Source organism: Mustela putorius, unplaced genomic scaffold (assembly GCF_011764305.1).
Source record: "Mustela putorius furo isolate JIRA1106 unplaced genomic scaffold, ASM1176430v1.1 tig00000450_pilon_pilon_pilon, whole genome shotgun sequence".
Classification (NCBI taxonomy): Eukaryota; Metazoa; Chordata; class Mammalia; order Carnivora; family Mustelidae; genus Mustela; species Mustela putorius.
Window position 1 is genome coordinate 9,609,931 of NW_025421385.1, and position 24,264 is coordinate 9,634,194.

Sequence of the window (24,264 nt, forward strand, 5' to 3'; positions counted from 1 at the left end):
GCCAGAGAAATGAACACAGTATTCAGTGTGGTGTCAGAATCTGCCATGTCATTATTAACAAATACCATCGTCCACGCACATGGGGTGGCATGCGAAACGGGAGAAGCCACCAGGCTCCTGCCTGACTGCCTTTCGGCACCAGGATGAAACAAGGGCTGTGCTCTGTGTGACGGAGAGATATGCTTTACTCTTCGAAGGTTTGAATTTCTAGAAACCGCAAGCACTCAGAAAAACACTACTCTGCTGTTAGATGGACACGTGAAGAGGAGAACGTTCTTCTGCCAGCTAGCTAAGAGGGAACAGCCCCAGGTACCCAGTCTTCCAGATGCCAACATCTGGGGGTTCCCAGCGGGCCTTGTCCGTTCCTCACAGAGACAGGCAGGAGGCAGACAGAAGTGAGGAGTAGCTACATATTTTGAGAAGGGAAACTAAGGCACCGCTTTGGAAAAGCAGGTAGGTATGGACACATGGGGAGGACCGGTGGGGGTAAGAGAGAGATGCAGAAAAGCAGACCCCATGCCAGGGGGACCACCAGCCTGGGCACCCCCTTTCATTTCTCCCAGGGTTGTCCAGATGGGGCAAATGGTGATGAGGGGAGGCTTCGGGTGCACCTGGGGACACACGGATGGTAGCCCTTGTAGCAAAGATGGTCTCATTCTCAGCTGCCTTCTCACAGGTGGGGGCTCACAGATGCCCCTCCTCCATCCCCGGCCCCTCCCGGGACAGACGGGGCAAGCAAACCCCGTAGGGTGTAAAGGCAGAGGTGAAGCGGAGCCCAGGGAAAATGATGGAGGTGAGCAGTGGGAAGGCTGATTCAAGGAAAAGGGGGTTGCATTAAGGCAGGTGACCCTGGCAATGAATTTGCGCAACTGGAAGGAAAAGACAAGAGCTAGAAAGGTCAGAGAGGAGAGGACCCATGACACGGAAACAAGCAATGGTCAGGGTAGAGAAGAGAATACAGAATGAAGGCAAAGGACTTATTTGCTGAATAATACATGAAGAGCCAAACTTCTGTCTCAGGAACACTTCGGTGTTGCCAAAAGTTTACAGTCGGTTAGAACGATGGTGGCGTCGTAACAGACACAAATGCTAATGCATGAACCATCTAAAAACAGGCATGCCCATGCAGGAGGATCACAGCATTTCAAGTGGCTTCTGCCCAGCTTCTGGCTGCTGCCCCATTTGCAGCGCCACCTAACATGACCACTCGTCGGAGGAGGCATTGTTACCAGCGGACATGTAACATTCAAGGCTTACAGCTCCAAAAATAAGCTTGCAGTTTTCTGTATTAGTATCTCATGAGCTTTAGAGATGTTTTATAAATAGCATACGGCATGGTTAGCTCAGAGCTGGGTCCGAATGACATGAAGACAAGGCAGGACGCCAGACGCAGCCCCCTGCGCTAGCCCCTCCCGGCGGACACCCCCCACCACTGCGCATGGTAAGGAGCCGTCATCGCCATTCCTAACAACTTGTGGCTGGTGTTTCTGGCTACGCGGCAGGTGGCACTCCAGAGGCTTCACATGGATGAGTTCACTTGATGCTCAGTCAGAGACCCAGTGAGAAATGGGATTCCCAATTACCCAATAGGGAAACTGAGGCAGGGAGAAGTTCAGTACTTTGCTTGAGAAATAGTAGAGCTGGGAATGGACTCCTGGATGTGTGGCTGGGCCACTAGGACAGAAAAGCCGTGGGCTGGTTCCTTTCCTATTCCTGCGAAGGCCCTGATGGCTCTACGCTGACCGCATCCCCCTGGGGGAGATGGGGACACTCCTTGTCACGGATTTGTGACCCTGTGGCAGCCTAAGTAGACCACTCCCCTTCAACTTCACTTTCAGGCAGGGGGACAAATAACTGAACACATCTTCTCACCGACTTGATAGCCAGATGATGAAAATACCTATGCCATGATAAGATCAGTATAAATTTCTCTTGGGTGTCTGGGTGGCTCAGACGGTTAAGCATCTGCCTTTGGCAACAGGTCATGATCCCAGGGTTCTGGGATCGAGCTCCGCATCAGGCTCCCTGCTCCGTGGGGAGCCTGCTTCTCCCCTTTCCTCTGCTTCTCACGAATAAATAAATAAAATCTTGAAAAAAATTTCTCTTAAATGTATCAAACCTATTTACTGAGAGTTTTAAAAGGGGAAATGAGGGAAAAAAAACATGCCAATTCCACTGAGAGCTAATTTAATAAGAGTTGGATGTTTACTGCCTCAGAGATGGCTCCAAATTACAGCAGTTACCACAGCCAGCCTCTGTCTCCCTCTGGCCTCCAGTAAGACAGGGAGCCCCTTGTGTGGCCAGGGTGGAGGTGGGGGGGGGGTGTTGGCATTCTATTCTCTGTAGCTTCTAGCCCAGGATAGTGCACATCGAGGTAATCACTAGATGACTGTGGGAATGCAAAAGCCTGGAAAATGCTGATGGGCAGACACCGTCCCACTGGGTTCCCGCGCCATCCCAGGAGCGCCGGCTCGGGGCCTTTCTGTGTGTGCAGCCAGCCCTGCACTGAGGCCAGCAGAGGTGGGGAGGGATTCCCTCCCTGCTCAACGGGAGTAGGGGTCTGTATGCCCATGACAGGTAAGCAATGCAGACATGTGGGCAGGGTGCTGGATAGCCTAGCGAGGGCATCTCAGTATCTGGAAAATCACAGAAGGCGAGAGATCATGGAGCCAAAGATTTTTAACCTTCCTGGGTCCCCACTCTTTTCTCATAAAAATATGCACACATGTTTTTTTTCCCCCTTATAATTTCAGGAGTTTTGGAAACTTCTCTGATACCTCTCCACAGATACACACAGACCTCAAGTTAAGAGGTCCCGATTTATTATAATCCCTTAATTTTATAGCTAGGAAGCTGAGGCCCAGAGGGGTCAAGCCACTTTTAGAAGCTCACACAGCAGTTCACGGTAGAACAGAACTAGAACTTGGTCTCCAGACTTCTAGGACAGAAAGAACCCTTCCCAAGACCCCACGCGATGGCAATGTCCCAGGACAGGCTGCCACTTACAGCAGCAAGGCCACCTGTGATCTGGAACCTGACCCATCTGTCCCACAGTCTTGTCTTCCTTAGCATGTCGCCAGCCACCTTTCCAGTTTCCGTCAATCAGACTGGCAATAGTGTTTTTTGCCCAGCACCAAATTGGGGTAATAGTTTATTTTTTAAAAGTATGTGTTTCATGTCCGTTTCCTCATTGACCCAAATCCTCTGGGTTCGAGAGTGGCCGGGGAATGCCGAGTCTGGGCTCTGGCTCGGGCGCTTTCCTTCCTGAGCACTGGGTGACCCAGGCTCTGGGTGGCCTACGGGGCTGAGGGGCACTTCTCTCTGCAGCCACAGCCCTCACGAATTTTAATCTGCTTCAGGTCTCTGTTGCGAGTTCTGATGTTTAAAATGTAAGAAACAAATGTTCTTGGTCATCTTTTCTTTTCCCCCTTAAAAATTACAGTAAACTCGGCAGCGCGCCCCCCCAGGAAGGGTTTCTGTGGAAGGGCGGCCTTCAGCGAAGCTGCCCTCTCTTCTCTCGACTCAGTGTCTACGTCAGCATTGGATGCTTGTGGATATTTGGGGTCAGGAATCTGTCAGCATGTTTTCCACATCTACTGGATGACCCTATAGTCCTTAGACAGAGATGGGAAACGCAGCTCGTGCCACTGTCACCAGAGCGCCACCCTGCGTCGGGGGTGCAGGCCCTTCACGTCCCGGTGATTCACGTGGCAGATACTGCCCCTGCAATGGCTCATTGGTATGTGCACGGACATACCAGAATACCATCTGGAAAGACCCACAAACACTGACAAGGTCAAGAGCAGTGCTCCTTTTTTTAATGCTTCTCTTTCTGACCATTTGAAATCTCTTACAATGAGAGTATGTTCTTGTAGTACTTGGGTGATTTAAGAAACCCAACACCATCCTCCCCGACTCTGTGCCCTCATGAGATGTAATCTGATGCTGCTTCTTCACGGGACTTCCCCAGTCAGACTGGTCAAGGCACCGGGAAAGCATCTCCACTCCCTGCGTGGAGAGAGGGACTGGCGGTGAGAAGATCCGGCCCCTAGTTCTGGCGACACTGTTGAGCAGAAATTGGGGGCACATGACCCTTCAGTGCTGACTCAGCTGTAAGGGACCTCAGGGCGCCTGTCCTACTGATTTTCTGGGGTCCCTTTGAGGATCCACAGATACTGGGACAGAAGGGTCCGTCCTAAAAGCTGAGTTTAGCAAAGGCTTGTGCTGCCTTCATTAATTTTGCAACAGGCAGTACGGTGTCCCTCCTTCCTGGGGGCGCTGAGCCAACTCTAAGCCTTCTACCACATTCCATTCAAACAGAACCATGTCCATTAGGCCACTGGTGCCTTTCAGACATTGCGCCTCGAAATGAATGCAAACTGGGGATAAAAAGGCTTTCTGTCAGAAGCCTCCACCCACGCAGAATCAATTACCATTTGATTTAGCAACCACTGGAAACTCTTCGTTTGGGAGCACCGAATAATAAGTCATGATTAAAAATGACTGTAATCCTTTTAATTGGATGTTAATGCCATTTCATTGCAACGACCCGCTGATCACAGAGCTTCCCTTCTCTGGCTCCTCCTCAAATGACACCGCCCGCCCTGGGGTCCTGTCCCTGTGGGGTTCCACCTCGTGGAACCTCGAAGCTGGGGAGCCAAGGGCGTGGCCATATGGCTCCCCAGGCACCGTGTGACGGGCCCCATTTCCTGTGAGGTTGGAGCATGATCACCGCAGGCTCTTGACTTCTTCCTCCTTCTGTATTTCATGCAAGGAACTACAGAGGATCCTGAAGGTATTTCTAGTCTCACACAGCGGTTCCTGGGGCAGGGGGGAGGTGTCATCGTTTAGGTTCTGCTCCTCAGTAGACTGCAAATAGGACTTATTTCCCCCGAAACCAGTGCTGGCAGTCTCCCTTTTCTGCTGTGCCCTCTCTCCTGGACACCCAGGGCTGAACCCTCAGAGTTGGCTCTGACCCCCCACCCCGTCCCCTCCCAGCAATACTGATCTGACTGCCGAGCTGCTGGCTAAGCTGTCCCCTAGTCACTCATTCAATTTTGGGGGCCTTTCCCCTATAAGCATGTCCTCCCTCCTTCCCTGTAATTCCCTGCTGCAAGGTGAGTGTTATTAAGGCAACACCAAAACCCAGCTCTGGGGATGTCATCGCCTGGCAAAAATCTAAGCTGGTTCCCTAGCCTCCAGGGGAGGAAGGTGGTCCCACTCCAAGCTATTCAGGGCCCTCCCTTCCTGGGAGCAGTCACTCCTGACCCCTACCCTCAACTGGGGTAGCCGTCCCGGCCTCCCTGCCCCTGCCGACCACGTGTATGAGCCCAAGGGCATCTGTGGGCTTCCACCATGAGGGCAGAAGGCCGGCTGACTGGGAGCCAGCACCCCGCAAACCTTGTTGAGGGAACGAATGAACACAAACCCAGCTCCGGCCCTACATGTTCCCTGTTCTTCCCTGACACGTGCTGAGATGCCAACCCCCGCCCCCTCCCCAACCACCAGGCTTTGCTCAGGCTCTCAGTTCTGCTGGGGACCTCTCCCCTCCATGTCCCCTGTTAGCAAGCCCCCCCCAAATCTTTCCAAGCCCTGTGCAAACACCACCTGCCAAAGCCTTTCCTGATTCCCCTGCGCGATGCCCTTCTGGAACCAGCCCCCACCCTTCGGCCCCAGCGCAAGCTCTCTATGATTTCTGATGCCACTTAAGATTTATTCTGCTTTTGAGAAATCAGAGTCCTCCACCAGATCTTGGCATCAACAGATGCTCGCTGAAGAGAAGCATGAACCACCCCGCCCACCCTCGCTGTCTGCCCCCTTGGATAGAATGCGCTTCGGCATTGGTGGTTCCCTCATTCGCGCCAGTATCTCTGATAAGGTGTCTCAGCTCGCTGTTAATTCGCCATCTGTGCTTCTCATTTCTCTTGTTTCATCAACGACACGGCTCCCAGTTGGATAGTCTGCGGTAAATCCACCGAGAGAGAAACCTTTGCCGGTGCCCTGATTCCTTGCCACGATGTTTTGATATCATGGTCCGGAGATCAGATTGGAGGCCACGGAAAACATAAATTTGAGTTATTTTCTTGCCCGAGAACTCTCGGCTGGGTCACAGGCAGAGGCAACAGGGGACTTCAGTTCTGCGCTCAGGCAACGCCCCAGAAAACCTCTTGTTCTAAGAACTTGGCGCGGGACAGACTCTGGCCCTGTCGGGACTGCGGGGCTGGAGAGGATGAGCTGAGGGCAGCAAGGCCGGCAGCCAGGCAGCCGTTTCCATGAGGGTGAAATTCCCAGATCCGTCTCATCCGTCAGAAACCAGCCACCTCCAAAGAGGCCCGGACTCCCAGGGCCTCAGCGATGGAAGGGAGCCTGGGAGCATTAACATGATCTGATGTTAGAAGCTTCTACCATCCCAGCAGCATGATCCATCATCTTTGGGACCGCCCCTGTCCCTGTGACCTGGGGTTGCTGCCCCAGCGGTGAGCACACCTTCCCCTGCGAGCTGAGAACAGCCCCTCACTGGTACCACCTGGCCATTCCCGTGCCCCTCCCAAAGCCACACATGTGTCCACAGGAAAGGCAGGAGCCGGATATACTGAACAGATAACTGAATGGGAACTGGCCTGACTTACCACACACATGTAATCACTCCGAACCAGAACTTCGGATTTTCTCAAAAACACATCACAGCCCCACAGACCTAAGGCATGCTTTTCCTTCTGGAATAACAATTCATGATAAATCATCAGACCTCAACCCTTTTAATAGATTCACTCGATAGAAGGAGGGATTCTTCTCCAAACTGAGAAGACGCGTCAGCACCCAGAGCCTGGCGGGAGTCAAACCGACGGGGGAGGGGGCGTTCGGTGTTCAATTCATTTATGTTCTTTGTAACTAAAAAAACCCAGCACCTCACTTCTTAGCATGGGCAAGTCTGATGTTCCTGAAGTTCCCCACTGTTTCCGAAAGAGTAAAGAAAGATGCTGCTCACACAGCTCCTGTCATCTCCCTGCCCGTCTTGTCCCCGCTGGGCCGCTGTGCTGTCACATTCCCCTGGGGGCCTGCTCTTGGTCCCTGATGTCCTCTGGCAGGGCATCAGACAGATGGAAGGGCACAGACCTTGAGATGGGCAGATCGTCCTGAATTCTCAGGTTGCGGCCGCGCTTCAGAAGCGGAGAGCCTTTCTGGATGAGGTGGGAGAGGTGGGCGGAGGACCGGCGGGAGAGTTTCAAAGTGTGGGAGGGACCCGGCCCGCTGCTGCTCTCTCTGAAGAGTAAGGAAGTCCTGAATCTGAAAACGGAGAAAGGGGCCTTCATCCTACATCCCATGGACATGGTCAAGAACCCAATGAGCCCAAGAAAGGGTTCTCCCCTGGAGCTTCCAGATGAGAGTCGAGGCTGGTGATGCCTTGATTTCAGCGCTGTGGGACCCAGAGCAAAAATGAGCCAAGCCTGCGGCCTTCTGACCTACAGAACAGCACAGCAATGACTTTATGTTGCTTGAAGCCTCCAAAATACAGCAGGCGCATGTTGGGGTCCCACAATCACAAGCAGGTCGTGGCCGCCACAGGCTCTTGACTGGGCTAGGTGGCTGCCCAGCTCCTGACGTAGTGGACATGTCCAGGTGACACACAAGAAGGGATATACCTCAGCCCCTAGATCCCGCAACACCATCTGGAAAGGCAGTGACTGAGATGCCTGCGTGTTTTCAAAATCTGGGCCATAGCTAAGACTCTTTACTTCTACCTGAGAATGTTATTTGGAGGGAAAACAAGCTAAAATTTGCTCGGAACCTGACAAGAGCATTTCTCTCTCTCCTCTCCTTTCTGTGTGGACGGTTTCTCCTGCAAAGTCAGCGGGCCGCTCTTTCCACCAGCAGCATCTGTCTGCTTCCCTTCCCGAGGAACGCAATGCTCTTGATTATACACAAGAGCACAGCCAAATCATGAGAATGAGCAGACATGTGCTCTAAAAGAAGGTTCTGGAAGAGACCGCCCATTGGACATCTTGCCACAAAAGATGCTTCTTTGAAATCACTCCTGTCATGCACATAAACAATATTCTGGTGCTGGGTGTTCTCACTTATATTTCGTATAACTGACTTTGTCGCCACAGCATGTCAAGTACGGAATGGCTAACTCTAGCAGGTCAACAACTTGAGACACAAAAGGGTTCAAAGAAATGACCCTAAACATCATAACTGTGAGGGTAAGCAGGAATCCAGATCTCGCTCTTTGGTCCTTCCTTGGGATATGATAAGATCCATGCGTTGGGAGGTCTGTAACAGCTATCAGGAAGACCCGTCAGCAACAGACCAACCACACACAAGAAGTGCGTGTGCTCTGCTCCAGGGGGACAGCTGTGCACGAAGGGGGTATGGAGGTGAGCCCCAGCGAGCAGGAAGGAGCCTGCTGTCCCCAGGGATTGGAGCACCTGAGATCCCCCAGGTCCCAGGTCAGGCTTTCACCTCCCCTCCCCGTGCAGAAGAGTCCCCATCACTGATGCCCATTCATTGTCTGGAAAGCTCCACAGGCATCCATACAGGCACACACTGTCGGAGAAATCACAGGTGCCAGGGACAGAGGAGGGGCGGTGGCTTAGGCTGCCACCCTCTCGAGGCTTCAGAAGGCGTTCCGGCTGCAGCCCAGTCCTCAGTTCTGGTTCTCAGGTGCATTTATAAAACTTCATGAGACCGGCATGTTTTCATGATGCAACCAGTTTTCTGAAAGACAGATGAGCCTCTTCTTCAAGACAAGTCTTGACTATAAGATATACCCAAGCAACATGTGACAACAGAAGGGCACAGAGGAGATGATGGTGGACGGAGTCGCCGCTGACAGCACTGGGAAGAGAGACAAAGAATGACCCTTCCCGTGGGACCTGTTCTTAGCGGCCACGGACATTGACAATTTTGATCTCAGGACCACCTTTCCTTCTGGATAACTTCTAGCTAACTCTTGCCTCCCAGATCCTTCATAGAAGACAGATGTACCTGTAAAATGTATTCTTCAAGTCGGCTTTGTAGATCTTCCATATGCCCCTGCCCCCTTTCTGGGAGATCAGCTGACTATAGACTCTGTACTTGTAACCAACATTCTGTGCTTTAAATACAGAAGTACCAAAATGGAGATACTTTATAGAATGAAAATATATACAGGACCACATTTGTTTTCAAATACCTAAGTAACACCACACACACACACACACACACACACACACACATGCCCCCAAACACGAGCTGGTTCATTTTAATAACGAAATGATATAAATGATATATACGTCTTAGCAAACTTCTTCATTCATTGTTTAAGAATCCTCTACCACAAGATGAAGATGACTTTTGGGAGAAATGAGAAGTTCAAGTGCAGTCTACTTGGTTATACGGAGAAGGAAGAGAGGCGGTCCCAGATGGAGCCAGGTCAGTGGGTCCAGGGGGCCAACCCTACACTAATGAATGGGAAATCTAGGGGGACAGGTGAGGCAAGGAGCCCATTCAAGCCCATCATGGGTGAACATTTTCTTTCAAGAAGTTCAAAATACAATAGCACATGCCCATACAAACTGCTTGGCAGGGTGGGATCAATCCAAATGTCTTGAGATTGACCATCTTTCAGTTAGTCCATTCAAGACTGTGAAAAGGTGTTCTGAGCCTGGGAATAATCTAGGTTATCTGGACTGCTTGAAGGTGTGCCCAACAGCACTCCCAGAAGGAATCCATAAAGGGGGTCCGAGGATTCCCATCTGGTGACCTCATAGCAAGCAGGCCACCCACCAAGGGTGTCTGTAAACACTTCGCATGGACCCCCTGCTCATCAAAATGAAGTCCACTGGACTCCTGCCCATACCAACCTGATTTAACAAAAATCAATGCATGTTTTGAGAGTGAGAAAGGATTTACACTTAGCTTCCTAGTTCGAGAGCACCTCAACTTAATACATGCCTAAACGAGTCATGCCCAGGTTCAAACCTTTGGACGCTACTGCTTGTCACGTGAACATACTTTTTTAGAAGGAACAAAGGAGAATACAATTTCTGAGAAGAAAAGTGAAGGCACAGAGGAAGAGGTAGTTGAGTAGAAGGTCAGCCCAATACTTAGCACGTTAGCATTGTGGGAACCAGGGCAACCCCAAAGGATATCTTGCAGGACTGTCCTTAAGTGCGTTTAGGAATCCTGTCTGCTGTGAACCTGTGGAAATGAAAAAAAAATTTAGTATTCAAACATTCACCTCCAGAGAAACAGCCCTTAAGTTGGAAGTTCCCTCATCTACATAAAAATAATAGGTGTCTAAAGATCAATTAAATAATTACATTTTGTTGTGCTACGGCTCCCAGGATGCTGATCCGGGACCGAGATCCAACTCAAGTTATTTAACAAGAAAATGGCAGATTCATAATTAGGCCCAACATCTGCAGGATATTTTTTCAATAAAAGCAGATGGATGTCTGCATACTTTCCCATAAATTATAGTTCTGATTACTCCTTTGTTTTCCTCATTTTAATAGGAAAACAGAATATGGGATGTTATTTTCTTCCTCTTCTCTTATGAAAGACTGTTTTTCCAAAGTTCATTAACTGTTGACCTCGGACATCCTATAAATTAGGCTGCGTCTAAAAGATGTCTTTATCTGCACCCGGAGTACAACATAGCTCATAAAGTGACAATTTATTATTCACTCCTTTAGGAGTGAATTGCTGGTGCAAAAAATACTTTCTTTAGGGGCTTGAGGAAAGATGCATCTGACAAGAAACATTTTGTCTTTTACATGTTGTCGTCATGGTTTTTAAACACAAAAGCCCAAGAGGAGGAATGCTTGGAGCTCCCATCCCTGAGCGGTTCCTGCTGTGCTGGGTGAAGCTGTGTATGTGGGGAATGGAATCCGGCCTGGAGCAGCAGCAGAGGAACAGCTGGGCTGGGCACAGTGTCCCGTGCTGCCGCAGCTGCACGGGGGAGTGAGAGGCAGGGTCCCACACCCCTCTGTGTAAGAGGGAACTGTGGCTGGCCACGGGAGGGCTAAGCATTTGTCCCCAAAGTCCCGTTTCCTCTGTGCTGTCTTCCCCAGTGGCCATTACCGAGGCACAAAGATGTGCCCGGGGCTAGGATGCCCAAAGGTGGGAAGATGAATAAGGAAAGCTTAAGGTTGTCGCTTCCGTCTCTGTGAGGCCAGGGGGGCAAAACCAGCAAGTGGGCTGGGACAGATCTTAGAGAAGTAAAATGAGGACATTAAAAGAAATGAATTCTCTTTCCCTACTGAATCTAAACTGGCCCGCTTTCCCAAACTTTCTATTCTCAATGAGGAAGTCTGGCTGTCCGCTTCCTCAGAATCTCTGCTGCCACAGGATTCCGCCCTGGCTCCCCTTCCTGTCATGGCCTCCAACCCCCTCCTCCCCAACCCCCGGAGCCTGTTACCTGGCAGGGAAAACTCAGGACAGTTCTCCAGCTGCTCTCAGTGTCCTGCCTTGGCCAATGTTTTCAGAATATTGGGGGATCATGGGAGCCATGTAAAAACATACCCTTCCTGAGAGCACTGAGTGCCGAGCCAAGTCAGGGGGAGGTGGGGTTGTTGGGGGGGGGGCGTTGGGTGGGTGCAGAATAAGAGGAGAGGAAAATCCTTATTTGCTCTTGTTCAACATATTCGGGTAACTTGCAAGCAGATAAATTCTGAATGTTTTTGGGGTTTTTTTGTTGTTGTTGTTTTATTTTGATGGGATTAAAATATATAAGCGTAAATGACAGCAAACTCCATTTTGTTGGGTCTAGGGTGACTAAAACCTGAAGGGAGATAAAGCGCAGTGTACATCACCCAACTGTGGGGGCAGTGGCCAGTTTCACTGTGTGTGTGTGCGTGTGCTCCCGAAGCTCACGTGTGCAGGTGTGCAAGCAAAAACTGGCCCTTGGTGTCCAGAACACAGGGGCAAGGTCATAGATATGTCCCGATAATATACATAGAAAAGCATTCTGAAGTTGCTAAAGATGATCCAAAAATGTCAAGTTTAAATTCTATTTTTTAATGTCCTAAATGCACTGAGGTCTCGGTGTTTATTTCTTCTCGAGTTGTTTCTGATTCTTTTGCCTCTTAAGATGCAGAGAGGACCCTGGCTGCATTTTTACCACTTTTCAACTCTGAAATGAGAGGGAAAAGGTGCCTTTGCAGAGCCATGGTGAGTGTGGAAAGGGCCTCTAACAAATGGCTAGCCCCTTCTTGGGAGCGCACGGGGTCTCGGCCCTCAAGCATAGAAGCCCAGCCCGAGTCCCGTTGGCATGAAGGGATTTCAGCCCAAAGAAGGGGACCTAAGTTTTAAAATGTCATGAAAATTTGGGAGATTCTACTTCATGTCTGAATTTGACCAACACATCCATGTGAAATTCTCCATACTGCCTCCTTGGCTTAAGCCCCCGCCCCACTAAAAGAGAGGCCGAGAGTAACTCTAGCCTTAGCACACCCTCTGCGTTTCAGCACTGCCCCACGGGGAGAAAGGGAGGCCGTGTTCAGATGCTCCCAGAAACAGGGCAAAAGGGAGCTCTGCATTTGCTAATGGGCGGTTCCATTTCTGGAATGTGGACAAGAAGCAGTGCTCGACTTTAATGTTGCTAATGGCACTGGAACGGAAATTTAAAAGCTTAAGTTTATAGTTCAAAGCCAATTTCCTTCCTTCTCATCATTCCCTGTTGTTGGAAAGTGGATAACCAGAAGTCAAAAGAAATTCAAAGTTATGACCTTCAGAATGGGAAATGAAAAATGTCATCTGCCTAGGCAAATACATATTAATCTCCTTAATATCCCAATCTCATTTTTAATAAAGTTGCTTCCTTCGTATACCAGGGATTTACTAATGGTCACCTGATAACTGGAAATCTTTTTGATTGTGTATCTTTAGAGTGTGTGTGTGTGTGTGTGTGTGGAAACCCAGTCTTCATTCCCTAGACATTGTTTTCTCAGGATGGGGACTGTTCTTACATAAGCCAGTATCATGTTAAAAGTAAAACAAAACTACTGTTTGATGCTTATCATTACAGCACATTATCCTTTGTGCAAAATGTGGGAATGAGTCTTCCAGGGGATCCCTGAGCCAAAGAGAAAGTGAGGTCACTGAGGTTGGAACAGGGGCAAGCCTATGAAGGAAAAAATCTTGTAAGTGCAAAGAGAGCTTGATCTGGGTGATCTGGTAGCTGTGGCTGGAAAGATGAGGAATGGGAGTAGGAGGAACAAGGGGTAGGAAGAAGGGCAGAGAAAGAGGCTGGGGGGTGACAGAGAGGGGGGACGGGGAGGGAGGGCGGGGAGGGAGGGGAGACAGGGAGGGAGGAAGGGGCGTACACGAAGGGGCAGGCTGGACGTGAGGAGAGGAACAGGAGAGGGGAAAAGAGAAGAAAGAGCCCGAAATGATCAAAATACTAACTCAAAATTAAATCAGAAAACCAAAGGCAGGCACATGGTTACATACATCATCTGATTTCGCCAGCATACTTACGAAGAATGACGTGGGTGATAACGAATGCAAATATAAAGACTGTCAGAAAAGACAGAGATAAAATAAACATATAAAAAAATCTGTAGTTTCTTTTCCCCACACAGTTGCCTACCCAGGGACAGTGGTGATCAAACCGTTCTGAAATGAGAGGCAGAAAAAAAAAAAAAGGAAATCAGTTAATAGAATGTCTTTTTACTCGAGGGAGCCCCTCCCTGCCCCCCAATACTCTGACAAACCATCGACCCTTGAACGGTGCCGGGGTTTGGGATGCTGGCCTCCGCACAGCTGCACACCCCATCTAACTTTGACTCCCCTGAAATGGAACTACTGATAGCCTTCTGTTGCTTGGAAGCCTCAGCGATCACATACACAGTCGGGTAACACACGTTTTACACGTTATATTATTATATACTCTACTCTGGCAATAAAGTAAGCTAGAGCAAAGAAAATGTTATGAAGGAAACTGTAAGGAAAAGATAATACATTCACAGCACTGCGCTGTGTTTATGGAGGACTGTCCAGGAATCACCGGCCCAACGAGGTCCTGGCCTGTGCTGGTCAAGGTCAACTGTACCACAAAATTACATCCAACCGCATATTTCCAAATGCACCACTCAGGGAAATGCTTAACATGAAGATGTTTCCAGAACAGAATCATTCTTCCAACAGAACTTAGCTGTTTTGAAAAAACAAGGAACACACCTTCCTCTCAAGCAGTAACTTAAAGGAATGGGAACTCAAATTCTTATCATGATGAGAAAAGATTTCCTTCTTCTGCAAAAGCCTCCGAGATTCACACAACAGTCTTCTGTCTTGTTTGTGTGCACGCATGCGTGCACGGGGGTGCGTGTGTGCGTGCGAGTAGCCACAGACAGAGGTCACAGGGGCGGTAGGACAGAGGGGTCCTCCTCTTGTTCTCACATCCCATAACAACCATTTCCCAAGGAATGTCTCCACTATTTCAATAGTTGTAGGAAAACTGTATTTTAAAAATCAAACTGTGATCTTCACGTCCAATGTAACACACTAGATTTTTTAGTCCGCAATTCTCAGCTAAGTTACTTGTAAAGGGAAGATGCTCTTACAGGCTTGTTGAGGGGTTACCTAATATCTGGGAGCGCATTTTTAAAAGTACACGGTGTTGGGGCGCCTGGGTGGCTCAGTGGGTTAATCCTCTGCTTTCGGCTCAGGTCATGATCTCAGGGTCCTGGGATCGAGCCCCACATCGGGCTCTCTGCTCGGCAGGGGGCCTGCTTCCTCCTCTCTGCCTCCTCTCTGCCTGTGTCTCTGCCTACTTGTCATCTCTGTCAAATAAATAAATAAAATCTTAAAAAAAAAAAAAAAGTACACGGTGTTTTGTGGTTTGTCGAGAGAAGTTGCATGTCTTGATACCCCTGGCCTTGAGCCATTTCTAGGAGGAAAAATGACGTTGCCTTTTCTAGAGGAGCAAACTGAGTCCTAGAAAGAGGAGAGGAGACCCCTCAGGAGCAGGGGGGCCAGAAGCTGAGGCCAGCCCCGCCCCCATACGCTGGCCCTGGTGCCCTGCGGACGCCTGAGGGTTGACACTGGGTGCTCTAACACTGTCTCCCCTGGAAGCCCGCGGACAAATTCACATCTTCTCACTGCAGGAATTTCACACAAATTCTGTAATGCCATTGTGATTTGTCCCTCCCCTTGCAAGTCATGGCCAAGGGCTTCTCTTCTCGCGGCTCAGCAGATCTTCCTTCCAGAAGGACTATGTGGAGTGTCCTACTAACACACTCACCCTGATTACACCGCCTGCCGCCCACGGGGGCCAAAAACACTGGGGGGCGGGGGACACCTTAGCTTTTCATTTGGGGTCTTCCCCAAGCTTATCTTCTACCCAGTTTTCAGATTTTAAATATCTATGTTTTAAAAACATACAGAGAGGCTTTTGGGAGGTGCGACTATGTAAGTAAGCCAGTCCAAAGCCAGGAAAGGCAGAGGGTCCTTTCTTTCTGGTCACCTGTCATAAATCACTCATCTCCCATTTTATGTCTCCTGCAAGATTGCTTCTTGAAAAGGGCACAAGGGTCATTCGGAACAGTGGTGGTAAAGGAACTGTAATATCCATCCTAGCTCTCAAGGTGCGTTATGGAGAAACGGCCAGTGTGAACAGAGGAGCCAAAGAGAGATTTCAGAGCTCACTGGCCTAGTGACAAGCTGCTGGCCGGTACGAAGCTGACACTTGCGCGAAGGGATCTCTGGTGGCAGTCCCCTGTCCTGTGTTAACGTGGGCTGCCGAGTCCACACAGCTGGAAAAGTTAACTCCTGTGCCAAAACCACCTCATTTCTCCCAGACTATACGAGAAGACGTCTACACAAAGAAAGGCAAAAAAAGGAAAAAAAATCTGAACCAACCAGATATTCCTAAGACTTTGAGTCTGTCATTTTGAGAAGCCTCTTTTTCTTGATCCATGAGGACCGAACAGGGGAATGGGAGGTAGACACCCGGGGGCACAGGAGGACATGCTAGATTGGAACTTCTGATTCCAGCTGTGAAAGCCGATTTCCAAACCCCAGATACGATGTGGACTGAGCCTCTGCCTCAAGTATCTATCAGGGCTTGGGAGGTGTAACTAGCACTGTGGACACGGCCCCTCGAAGCACCAGGGTCTTTGTAGCCCACGGTAGACCATGGCTAGCGGGGCAGGCGGCTGTTTTCTTTCTAGCTGAGAAGTCTTAGCTAAGCGGGAACTCTGCTCTTCCGGCGGGAGGCAGAGCAGCTGGGGAAGGTGAGGGGCAGGAGACCCTTGCTCATGGCGTCTGGGAGGGTCCTACAAAACCAGGAATGGCGGGAACGCCGGCTCTCCCGGCGCCCTCCTCCCAGCCCCTTCCTCCACGTCCCTCTCTGCCCGACTAGCGGCGGTGGCCTGCCCGCTGGGGCTCAGCTTGGGCCCCTTCTCCTCTCCATGGATTCTCCACCACGGGGAAGTCTCTCTTCGTCCCGTCTCTCTTCATCCAACCACACACTGGTGATGCCAAAATGGCATGGGCCACCTTCAACAGGTCCTGTCCACTCTACCCCCACTTTTCTCCACAATCATTCATTTTTTGCTTGTGTTTGCCAGCGCTACGCTAAGTCTTTAATACATGTTTGTCAAATGGCTGCATAAACGCTCATACTCCCAAGAGGACGTCCACACCAGCAAGCGTGTTGCCCAACACTGCGCTCAGTTGGTGCACAGCAAAGCTGGCACGAAGCCCGCTCCATCTGCCTCCGGGACTCCTGGCCATGAAATGCACGTGGCCCTTCCTGAGTATTCTGCAGGTGCCCCGTGCCATGCCAAGTGCCAGGAAGGAACACAACAGCAACAACAACACTCCGTGGCTTCAAGATGCTCCTCATCTTATTGGATGCGATGCTTTATTTTCAGACTCCTAACTTTTCTTGCACTTAAGGAGTGAACTCCTCGCCGAGAAAAGCTACTTTAGCATCTCACGCAGTCTGCTCTCTCTCGCCAGTGCTGGCAAGCACACCGCGTCCTCCCTTTACGGGTAGGGGATAAAAGCAGGACAAGGGGTGCTCACCCCGTCCTGCATGGCTCTGCTCAGAACACATGTGCCCTTGCTCGGAGTGGAGGAAGCTCAGGGGGCACCTGGGGCTGTTCTGAATGGGAAGACTCCTGTGACTCAGTTTCCAGGGAGAGGAGCAGACAGGAATTGGGTACAGGCCGAGCTGGAGCAAGAGGAAGTGTGCATGACATGCCCTCGGGGAGCCTGTGGGAAGCAGGAACTGCCTGGGCAAGAGGTCATCTGAGGGAGGAGAAGGGGGACCCAACAGCTGGCAAAGGTAGCTGCATGCGTCCGCAACATCTGGGACGTTTCGAACAGCTGTCACTAGAGGTCAGTTTGTGTATTTCCTGCAGGGAAAAGTTAAATGGAGTGTCGTCTGTCCTGGGGTTGGGGGTGGCGGTGGGTGTATGGGGTGTTTTGGGAGAGTCTTTTAAGAATAAATTTTTTGGAGCTGCTGCCACAGCCCTTGATTCTCAAGTTTGGACCCTGCCAGAAGGGAGTGGTCTCTACACCGTGGCATTTCTGGAGGGTTCCTTTCCAAAGCACCAGGAGCTATTCCTGTGCTGTCGCACTGTCCTGGATCTGTGCTCAGCCTTCCCTGCACACCGGAACAGAGCCTGACGGGAGGGGGACAGCACAGAGGGGCAGTAGGTGCAGACAAACATGGAAGGTTCTCTGAAAAGACTGGAGATCTGAGGAGCTAGCTGGGGCACCCTGACCTCAGCGCTGTTAGCACCACGCTGCCCTGTAATCATCTGTGAATTGTCCTCTCCTCCTTCCCCAGGTGAGTGTGCAGCAAGAAACCATTTCTAGCTACCCAAACAGCCTGGCAGACACTCAACACACAGGCATCAAGCCAATGAAGAGATGCCTTTAATGGCTTTTGGTAGGTATCCAAGCGATCGCTGGTTGCCAGGTGCAGACATGGAATATGCTGGTGAAAGAGAAGATTTTGGGCGAGCCAACCTGAGGAAAAGGCAGGGGTCCGTGAGATCTGAAAGCACTCAGACAAGCCTGAGGGGTGGCAGCTGTCGACCAGAGCACCAACTGGACAGTCAGTGTGAGTCATCGCATGGCGAGAAGGGGCCTCTGGCTTCTCCCACTAACAGACGGAGGCGGGGAGGTTTTATCAAAAGCTCCAGAGGATGGACTGGGAGACCCAGATGCTATGGCTGGGAGGCAGGCCAACTTCAAAAAGTCACCTGCCCTGAGATCTTTAGTGGGGGAAGGAGGCCCCAGAAAAACGAATTATGGTCTTACTTTGTTAGCTCAAAACTCAAAATAATAATGAACACAGTATTATTAGTGATGATTGAAGGTACCGTTTATCGGCTGCCTGTTACGTCATGATGTATTATGTGTTGTTAGGATTACCTTGTCATTTGTCATTTATCCTGAATAACAGCCCCATTGTAGGTGCTATGCCCACACTTTACAGAGGAGGGAATCACCCAGAGACACTCTGCCCATCGAGAGCCGCAGGTTTGGAGGGGAGACTGTGTCTCTCCTCCAACTAAAGGAAGATCAGGGGAAGGAATGGAATAGGAAAAAGACCCCAAACACAAGGAAAACAGGAGCGGTATTAAAACTGCGCAAGGATAGAACAATCCACTGAAACATTAAGGCAAAAATATTTGCAGAAGTTGTACTTGAAGGCTGCCAGAGAAAGAAATACAATGCTTTAAAGTTTAAGAGGTTAAAATCTCCTCAAAGTCTGGCTCTAATATAGGCCCTCAAGAGTGGAATCAATCCAAAGATAGAGGAAGACCGTACCCTCAGTCCAGGCAGCTGCAGACCAGAAAATTGTGCATTTTCCAGACAATGGTTCTGGGCTCTGGTTGGGCTGCATCTCAGCTTGGTCGGAAGGGAAATAATCCCAATTTCTTCCCCCAAGAGCATCTTGGGAATCATGTGAAAAAATAGATGGAAATATACAACTGAAATTTAAAACTCCTAATTTAAATGTTACCTCTAAATTAAGTTAAATGTTTTCAAATATATGAAATGGGAAATTATTTTTTCTTTAAACCTAGGGCTTTTTTTTTTCAACATCCCAAATTAGAAAAATCTTGCCTTATGAGATACTGTTTTTGTTTGTTTGTTTGTTTGTTTTTTTAATTGATGAAATATTAGAGTGGTACATATTGTTATCTGGCCTTTATGATTCCCATGCACTTCTTAGACACTAAATAATTCATACCGTTCTAAACTTTTGGTAAGGCCCAAGTTAAAACAGCTTTGCTGCTATGTTCAAGGACTGGTTAGGTTTCTGGAAAACAGCCTGGGATGCTCACTCCACTTCCTCCTCCTTCTCTCACTCTTACCCACTTTTATCCCCACGAGTCCTTGCCAGCCACTGTGCTCAGTACTTCACATGAATGTGTCCTTTACTTCTCAGGCAACCTAGTAAGGTTGACACTATTATGCCCATTTTACAGATGAGAAAGTGCAGCTGGAGAAGTTGGCACTAGAGTCCAGGTGTTAACCCGAACCCTAAACCACCACCTGTTCCTGACTCCTGGGCTGGTTGCTGTATCAGATGGGCCTAAAGGCCCGGCCCTTGCCTCCTAGAGCAGCAAACTTGGGCACCCGCAACCCAGCAAGACCTAGCTAGCTCAAGTCTGGGGATGCCTGCCCTCAATCAGGAAGTCCTCCAATGTATCAAATGATGACCACATTGCCAGCAGAGGGAAAATCACAAGAGGGGTCTCCTTTGGAGACATATGGATTTGACAAATCTATCGCGACTGTGGGCTTTGGGGGTTATTTGGGGCAAAGGGACGTATCAGGGAAGGTCTTCTACCCCACTGCTAAGGAGTAAGGCTCCTTACCTGAAGATGAATTCTACCTGTAATATCATATTGACTAATCTTGTGGCCTTCATTTATCATCTCTACATGGGGACTCAATTTCTTCACGTGTAAAAAGTTGAATTCGATAAGCTCCAAGGCCCCTGTGAGCTATAAAGTAAAATGCAAAATGACTCTGTTTTCTTAGTCCCTGTATGGATTTTTTCCAGTCTTGAGCCCTTGCAAATGGCCTATAAATTAAGATTCTACAGCTTTTAGCTCTATTGGTTAAAAAACTAAAATTTCCCATGTAAAACCAACAAGTAAATGTAGAGTTGTTGTAAACTTTACAATGCAATTTAACGTCACCTTGGGCAGTGATGTGGAATCAAAGCATGGTCTCATTTGCACCCGACCCCCACCCCTGCTCTAGCTTCTCCATTAACTGGCAAAGTACTGAGTCTTTTTGGGCATTGAGGGAGGGAACTTGACAACACAAAACTAAGGTGCCTTTAGCTCCCCCAATGGCAATCTGTACACATTTCTATTTCCTTGAATTGTCTCAGTTTGCTTAACTTCTGTTTGTAAGGCTGGTTTCCAATGCTGGGGGAATTTTCTGCTTCTAGAAGGAGGGGAAGCACGCAGGGGAGAAGCCAGCCTTTGGAAGCAGCTGTGCCATGAGGGAGACCATGGCTGAGAAACAAAGATGACAACAAAACTTGAAAAGAGGGGGGAAAATGAATGTCTTTCCAGAGAAGCAAAGAGAAATAGTATCTCCCCAAAATGGGGAGGAAGGCAGGAAAAGACAATTTAGTTTGTAATACAAATAGTTTTTGAAAAGAGATATAAGAAAGGTAATAGAAATACGATGACTTTAAAAAGTGAATCAGCCCATTATGAGGTAGAAGGAAAGAATTCTTAAATTTGGGATCCTAGGGGGGCATCCTAGGAAGTGTCAGTTCCAATGAGGCAGGCAAATGGCACTGCCTTCTCCGGTCTCGCTGTCCCAGCATCTCTGGCCTCGGGAAGACTCAGATGAGAGCCCCACTATTGAGCTCTTTGAGCTTCCTGGAATTTAGTTGCTGGATTAGAGCTCTGGCTCATTTTGACAAAATCAGTAATGTAAGTTCAAATTTGCATATTCTCAAGACAACAGTCTTGAGGCATGGGTGGTCCCTGCTGTGTGGTGAAACTCTGAAATAAGCCAGTGCCTGGGCATTCAGGAAGTCTTACTTCCTGGCAGTCATTCTATGAGCCTGCCCAGACCCCTCTCAGCCTTGGCTCCCCACTGTCTGTGGGTCTGCAGGGCCAGAAACGCTGTCTGGGAATTCCTCTTCATTCTCCACAGAATAAAACTCTCTTCTGAGTCTGAAAAAACAAGCTTGTGCTATCAACCAACACCCCTCAGAAACTTCTCCATGCCTCTCTAGTAATTCCAGGCCTTGAAATCAATATCAACATCACCTGACATCGGAATGACTTGAACATCTGTAGGGCTTTCTGATTTTTAGTCCTTGTTAGTGTTCGCTTATCTTACACCGGCCCTGGGAGAGAGGCAGCCCAGGTGCCCGGGTACAGGTGAGGAGAGTGAAGCCGGGAGCAGGTGGAATTGCCAAGGCCCTGGTTGCTCCATGCTGGGTCTGGGTCAAGAACCCCTTTTGATGTCCTGTTGCTGATTTCCTCACGTTTCCACACTTCAGTCACGTTCTTTCATGTCCCATCACTGTGGTTTTGAAGCCCAAAATGAAGGTTTGAGAACAAGGGTTTCAGAAGTGGTTTATCTTGTGGGCACATAACACACGTAAAGCTGATGATTCTAAGGCTCTTCAAAAGCTGTCAATTTGACTATGGACATATATGGTTGGAAGCCTGTGCTCCTGATGGGAATGCTTTTCTGGAGTAAGCCCTTCTACGATCTTGTAGCAAAGACCTGATGTCGTCTCGGGCACAGAGCTGTGTCGATGAGCAGGATACAATAACTCAGTGGAATTGATGATGAATCCCTTGCATAACAAACTCTGATGTGTTCAAAGTAATAATCTTAAAAAATTTACCCAGAATGAAATCTTTTTGCAAAGGTTCTGAGACATTTTATTTCTCTTAAGTTGAAATTGTAGACCCAACTTTATGACGAGTAGAGCTAAAACAGAAGACCAGTGCAAGGAAAGGATGGCAAATATGTACTGTGCTTTATATATTTTAGGGTGCTTTCCCATGTAATAGCTCATCCAGTAATATAGCTGTGTCTCGTGGCTACCACTAATGACTATGTGTTACGAGATGATGAACACAGATGTGGGACCGGAGAGTGACAGGGGCCCGTGCTCCCCCTGTAACCGTTCTTTAGTCATGTGGCCAATATTCATATCTGTAATATTCGTAATTGTCCCCAATTTTGCATTTCGAAAAGGTGGGACCCTGAGGCACCCACCCTGCCTAGCACACTCAGAGTTAAGGCCTTCTGGAGGCTCAGTGCAGTTATCCTACTGGATAGTCCCGGCTGCCCTACTTTGCAATACAGAATAGAAGAAAAGCCAGACTCAGATGGGCTGAAGGGATATTTGATGCTCAGAAGTCCCCTGTAGGGTTTTCCCAAATCCTCACAGCTGCTGTCACTCTGCGCAGATGTTCGGCCCCTCAAGTATCTGCGTCCCCAGCTGCTTGTGTGATTGGCATTCCGGGACATGTGCCTGAGATTCCACAGTCCCTTTGTCCCTTTGATTCAAGGCTTGGTGATCTGGTGCAAACATCCAGGTTTGGGAGGGTACCGTTGAGGGTAGGTAACCCAGTCATTCCTATTGAGCACAAGGAACTGAGGGTGTGTTTGGATGTCACTCACCCCAAGCTCCTTTACTTCTCTTACTGATACATTCACCTTGACTGAGCTCTTGCTATCCTTCCAACGGCCCACTAGGCATTCCTACCTACCGGTCTTGTAGACACCTCACCTTCAGTGGTCCAAAGCTACATTCATTATGCTTCCCTGTTCACTCTTCTCCTCACCACTGCCTTCGTCTTAGCAAATGGTGCCCTCGAGGCATCTGGCTGCCCAAGGTGGAGAATGTACTTTCTGCCCATTCCTCATATGCAGCTGGCCAACAGGAGTGCCCGCTGTATCCTGCTGTCTTGTTCATGCTTCTGCCCCCGTCTCTGAAGGCCATTGCAGTGCATATGCCTTTATCAGCTCTTCTGTGAACCACTGTCAAACCTTCCGGGGGCACCCCATCCGTGTGTGCTCCACATGGCTGCTAGAAGGACCACCCAAAGCAAATAAGATCCCATGAGCCCTGTGCTTGTACTCCCTGTGCGGCTCCCGCTGCTGGAGCCTCCCCATTGGGTGCAGCCTTGATGGGACATAGAACTGCTGCGTTTCCAGAATGAGCTCCTTGGGTGCTGGGAGGTCCCTCTCTCTAGTCATTCACCTTTTCTTCCCTTTCAACTAGAGGAGACAGACCTCTATTGGTTTTATATATTGAGTTTCCCCGTTATATTGCATTTTCTAAAATGGCCCACTGCTTACAACCCCCCTGTCACCCCCACATACTACAACCAGCTAGTAAATGTTCCCTGTAATTATTCCGAGCAGTCCCAAGTTAAGATCCCAGTATGTATGGTATCCCGCTCTTGTCAAGTGACAGCTTGGGGGAGCCTTGTTGAAAGGCCACTGGGTTCTCAGGAGAAAGGACCTGTGACCTAACCCTAAAGGCTGATTAAGCAATGTCCCCTAGGCAGGTCTGTGGGTCCCAGTAGCTGGATATACTACTGTCAAGGTTCTTTCCAATTCAAATATTAAGATCATAGGGCTGAATACAAATGTCAGAGATTGAAGTCAACTGAGTCTGTCTTGCACAAAATTAGGAAGTGCTGGCAGGCTTCAGCAGCAGGAACTATAAATAATTGATAAGAACTGGTCCTCTTATAGACCCAGGGTAGGCCCAGAAGGAACCAGAGGCTGTAAAGCCTTCAGACTACAAAGTGCTACATAAATACTCCCCCTCCCACCAGAATCAGATCAGCACTGATTTCTCAGAAGCTAAATATAGTGGGTTGTCTTCTCGTTGGTGGCTGTTGTTCACGAGAAGTGTGCCAGCACATCCCTGAGTCACTCTGGTCTAGCCAGTGGATCGTCAATTACTGTTTTAAAACAAGGCACTCAAAAGAAGAGGTCAAGGTTCTCTCTAGTGGTCAGGATTACCAACATAATTTGCGGGGTCCACTGCAAAATGACCCTATAGGGCATCTTATAGAAAAATTCATAAGATGGGTGCCTGGATAGCTCAGTCGGTTAAGCATCCGACTCTTGATTTTGGCTCAGGTCATGATCTCAGAGTTGTGAGATCAAGCCCCAAGCCGAGCCCTGGGTCACCTCTGTGCTGGATGTGGGACCTGCTTAACATTCTCTCTCTCCCTCTTCTTCTGTTCCTCCCCACCCACCCTTGGCACACGCAAGGGCACTCTCTTTTTCTCTCTTAAA

At 49.2% G+C, this 24,264-nt stretch overlaps 1 protein-coding gene across 12 annotated transcripts in view; it reads right to left on the minus strand.

The window, feature by feature from the left end:
* ZDHHC14 (zinc finger DHHC-type palmitoyltransferase 14) overlaps positions 1-24,264 on the minus strand; it is a 276,013-nt gene that overhangs the window by 35,899 nt on the left and 215,850 nt on the right. For 10 of the 12 annotated variants that reach the window (XM_045080132.1, XM_045080126.1, XM_045080124.1 and 7 more), the window contains 3 exons: positions 18,775-18,900; positions 13,465-13,602; positions 10,134-10,182 (listed from right to left, as the gene is read on the minus strand). In XM_045080132.1, coding sequence (XP_044936067.1) covers positions 10,134-10,182; positions 13,465-13,602; positions 18,775-18,900 — 313 coding nt within the window. The remainder of the gene's footprint in view (positions 1-10,133; positions 10,183-13,464; positions 13,603-18,774; positions 18,901-24,264) is intronic. The other 2 variants (XM_004770891.3, XM_004770889.3) reach the window with 1 other exon arrangement.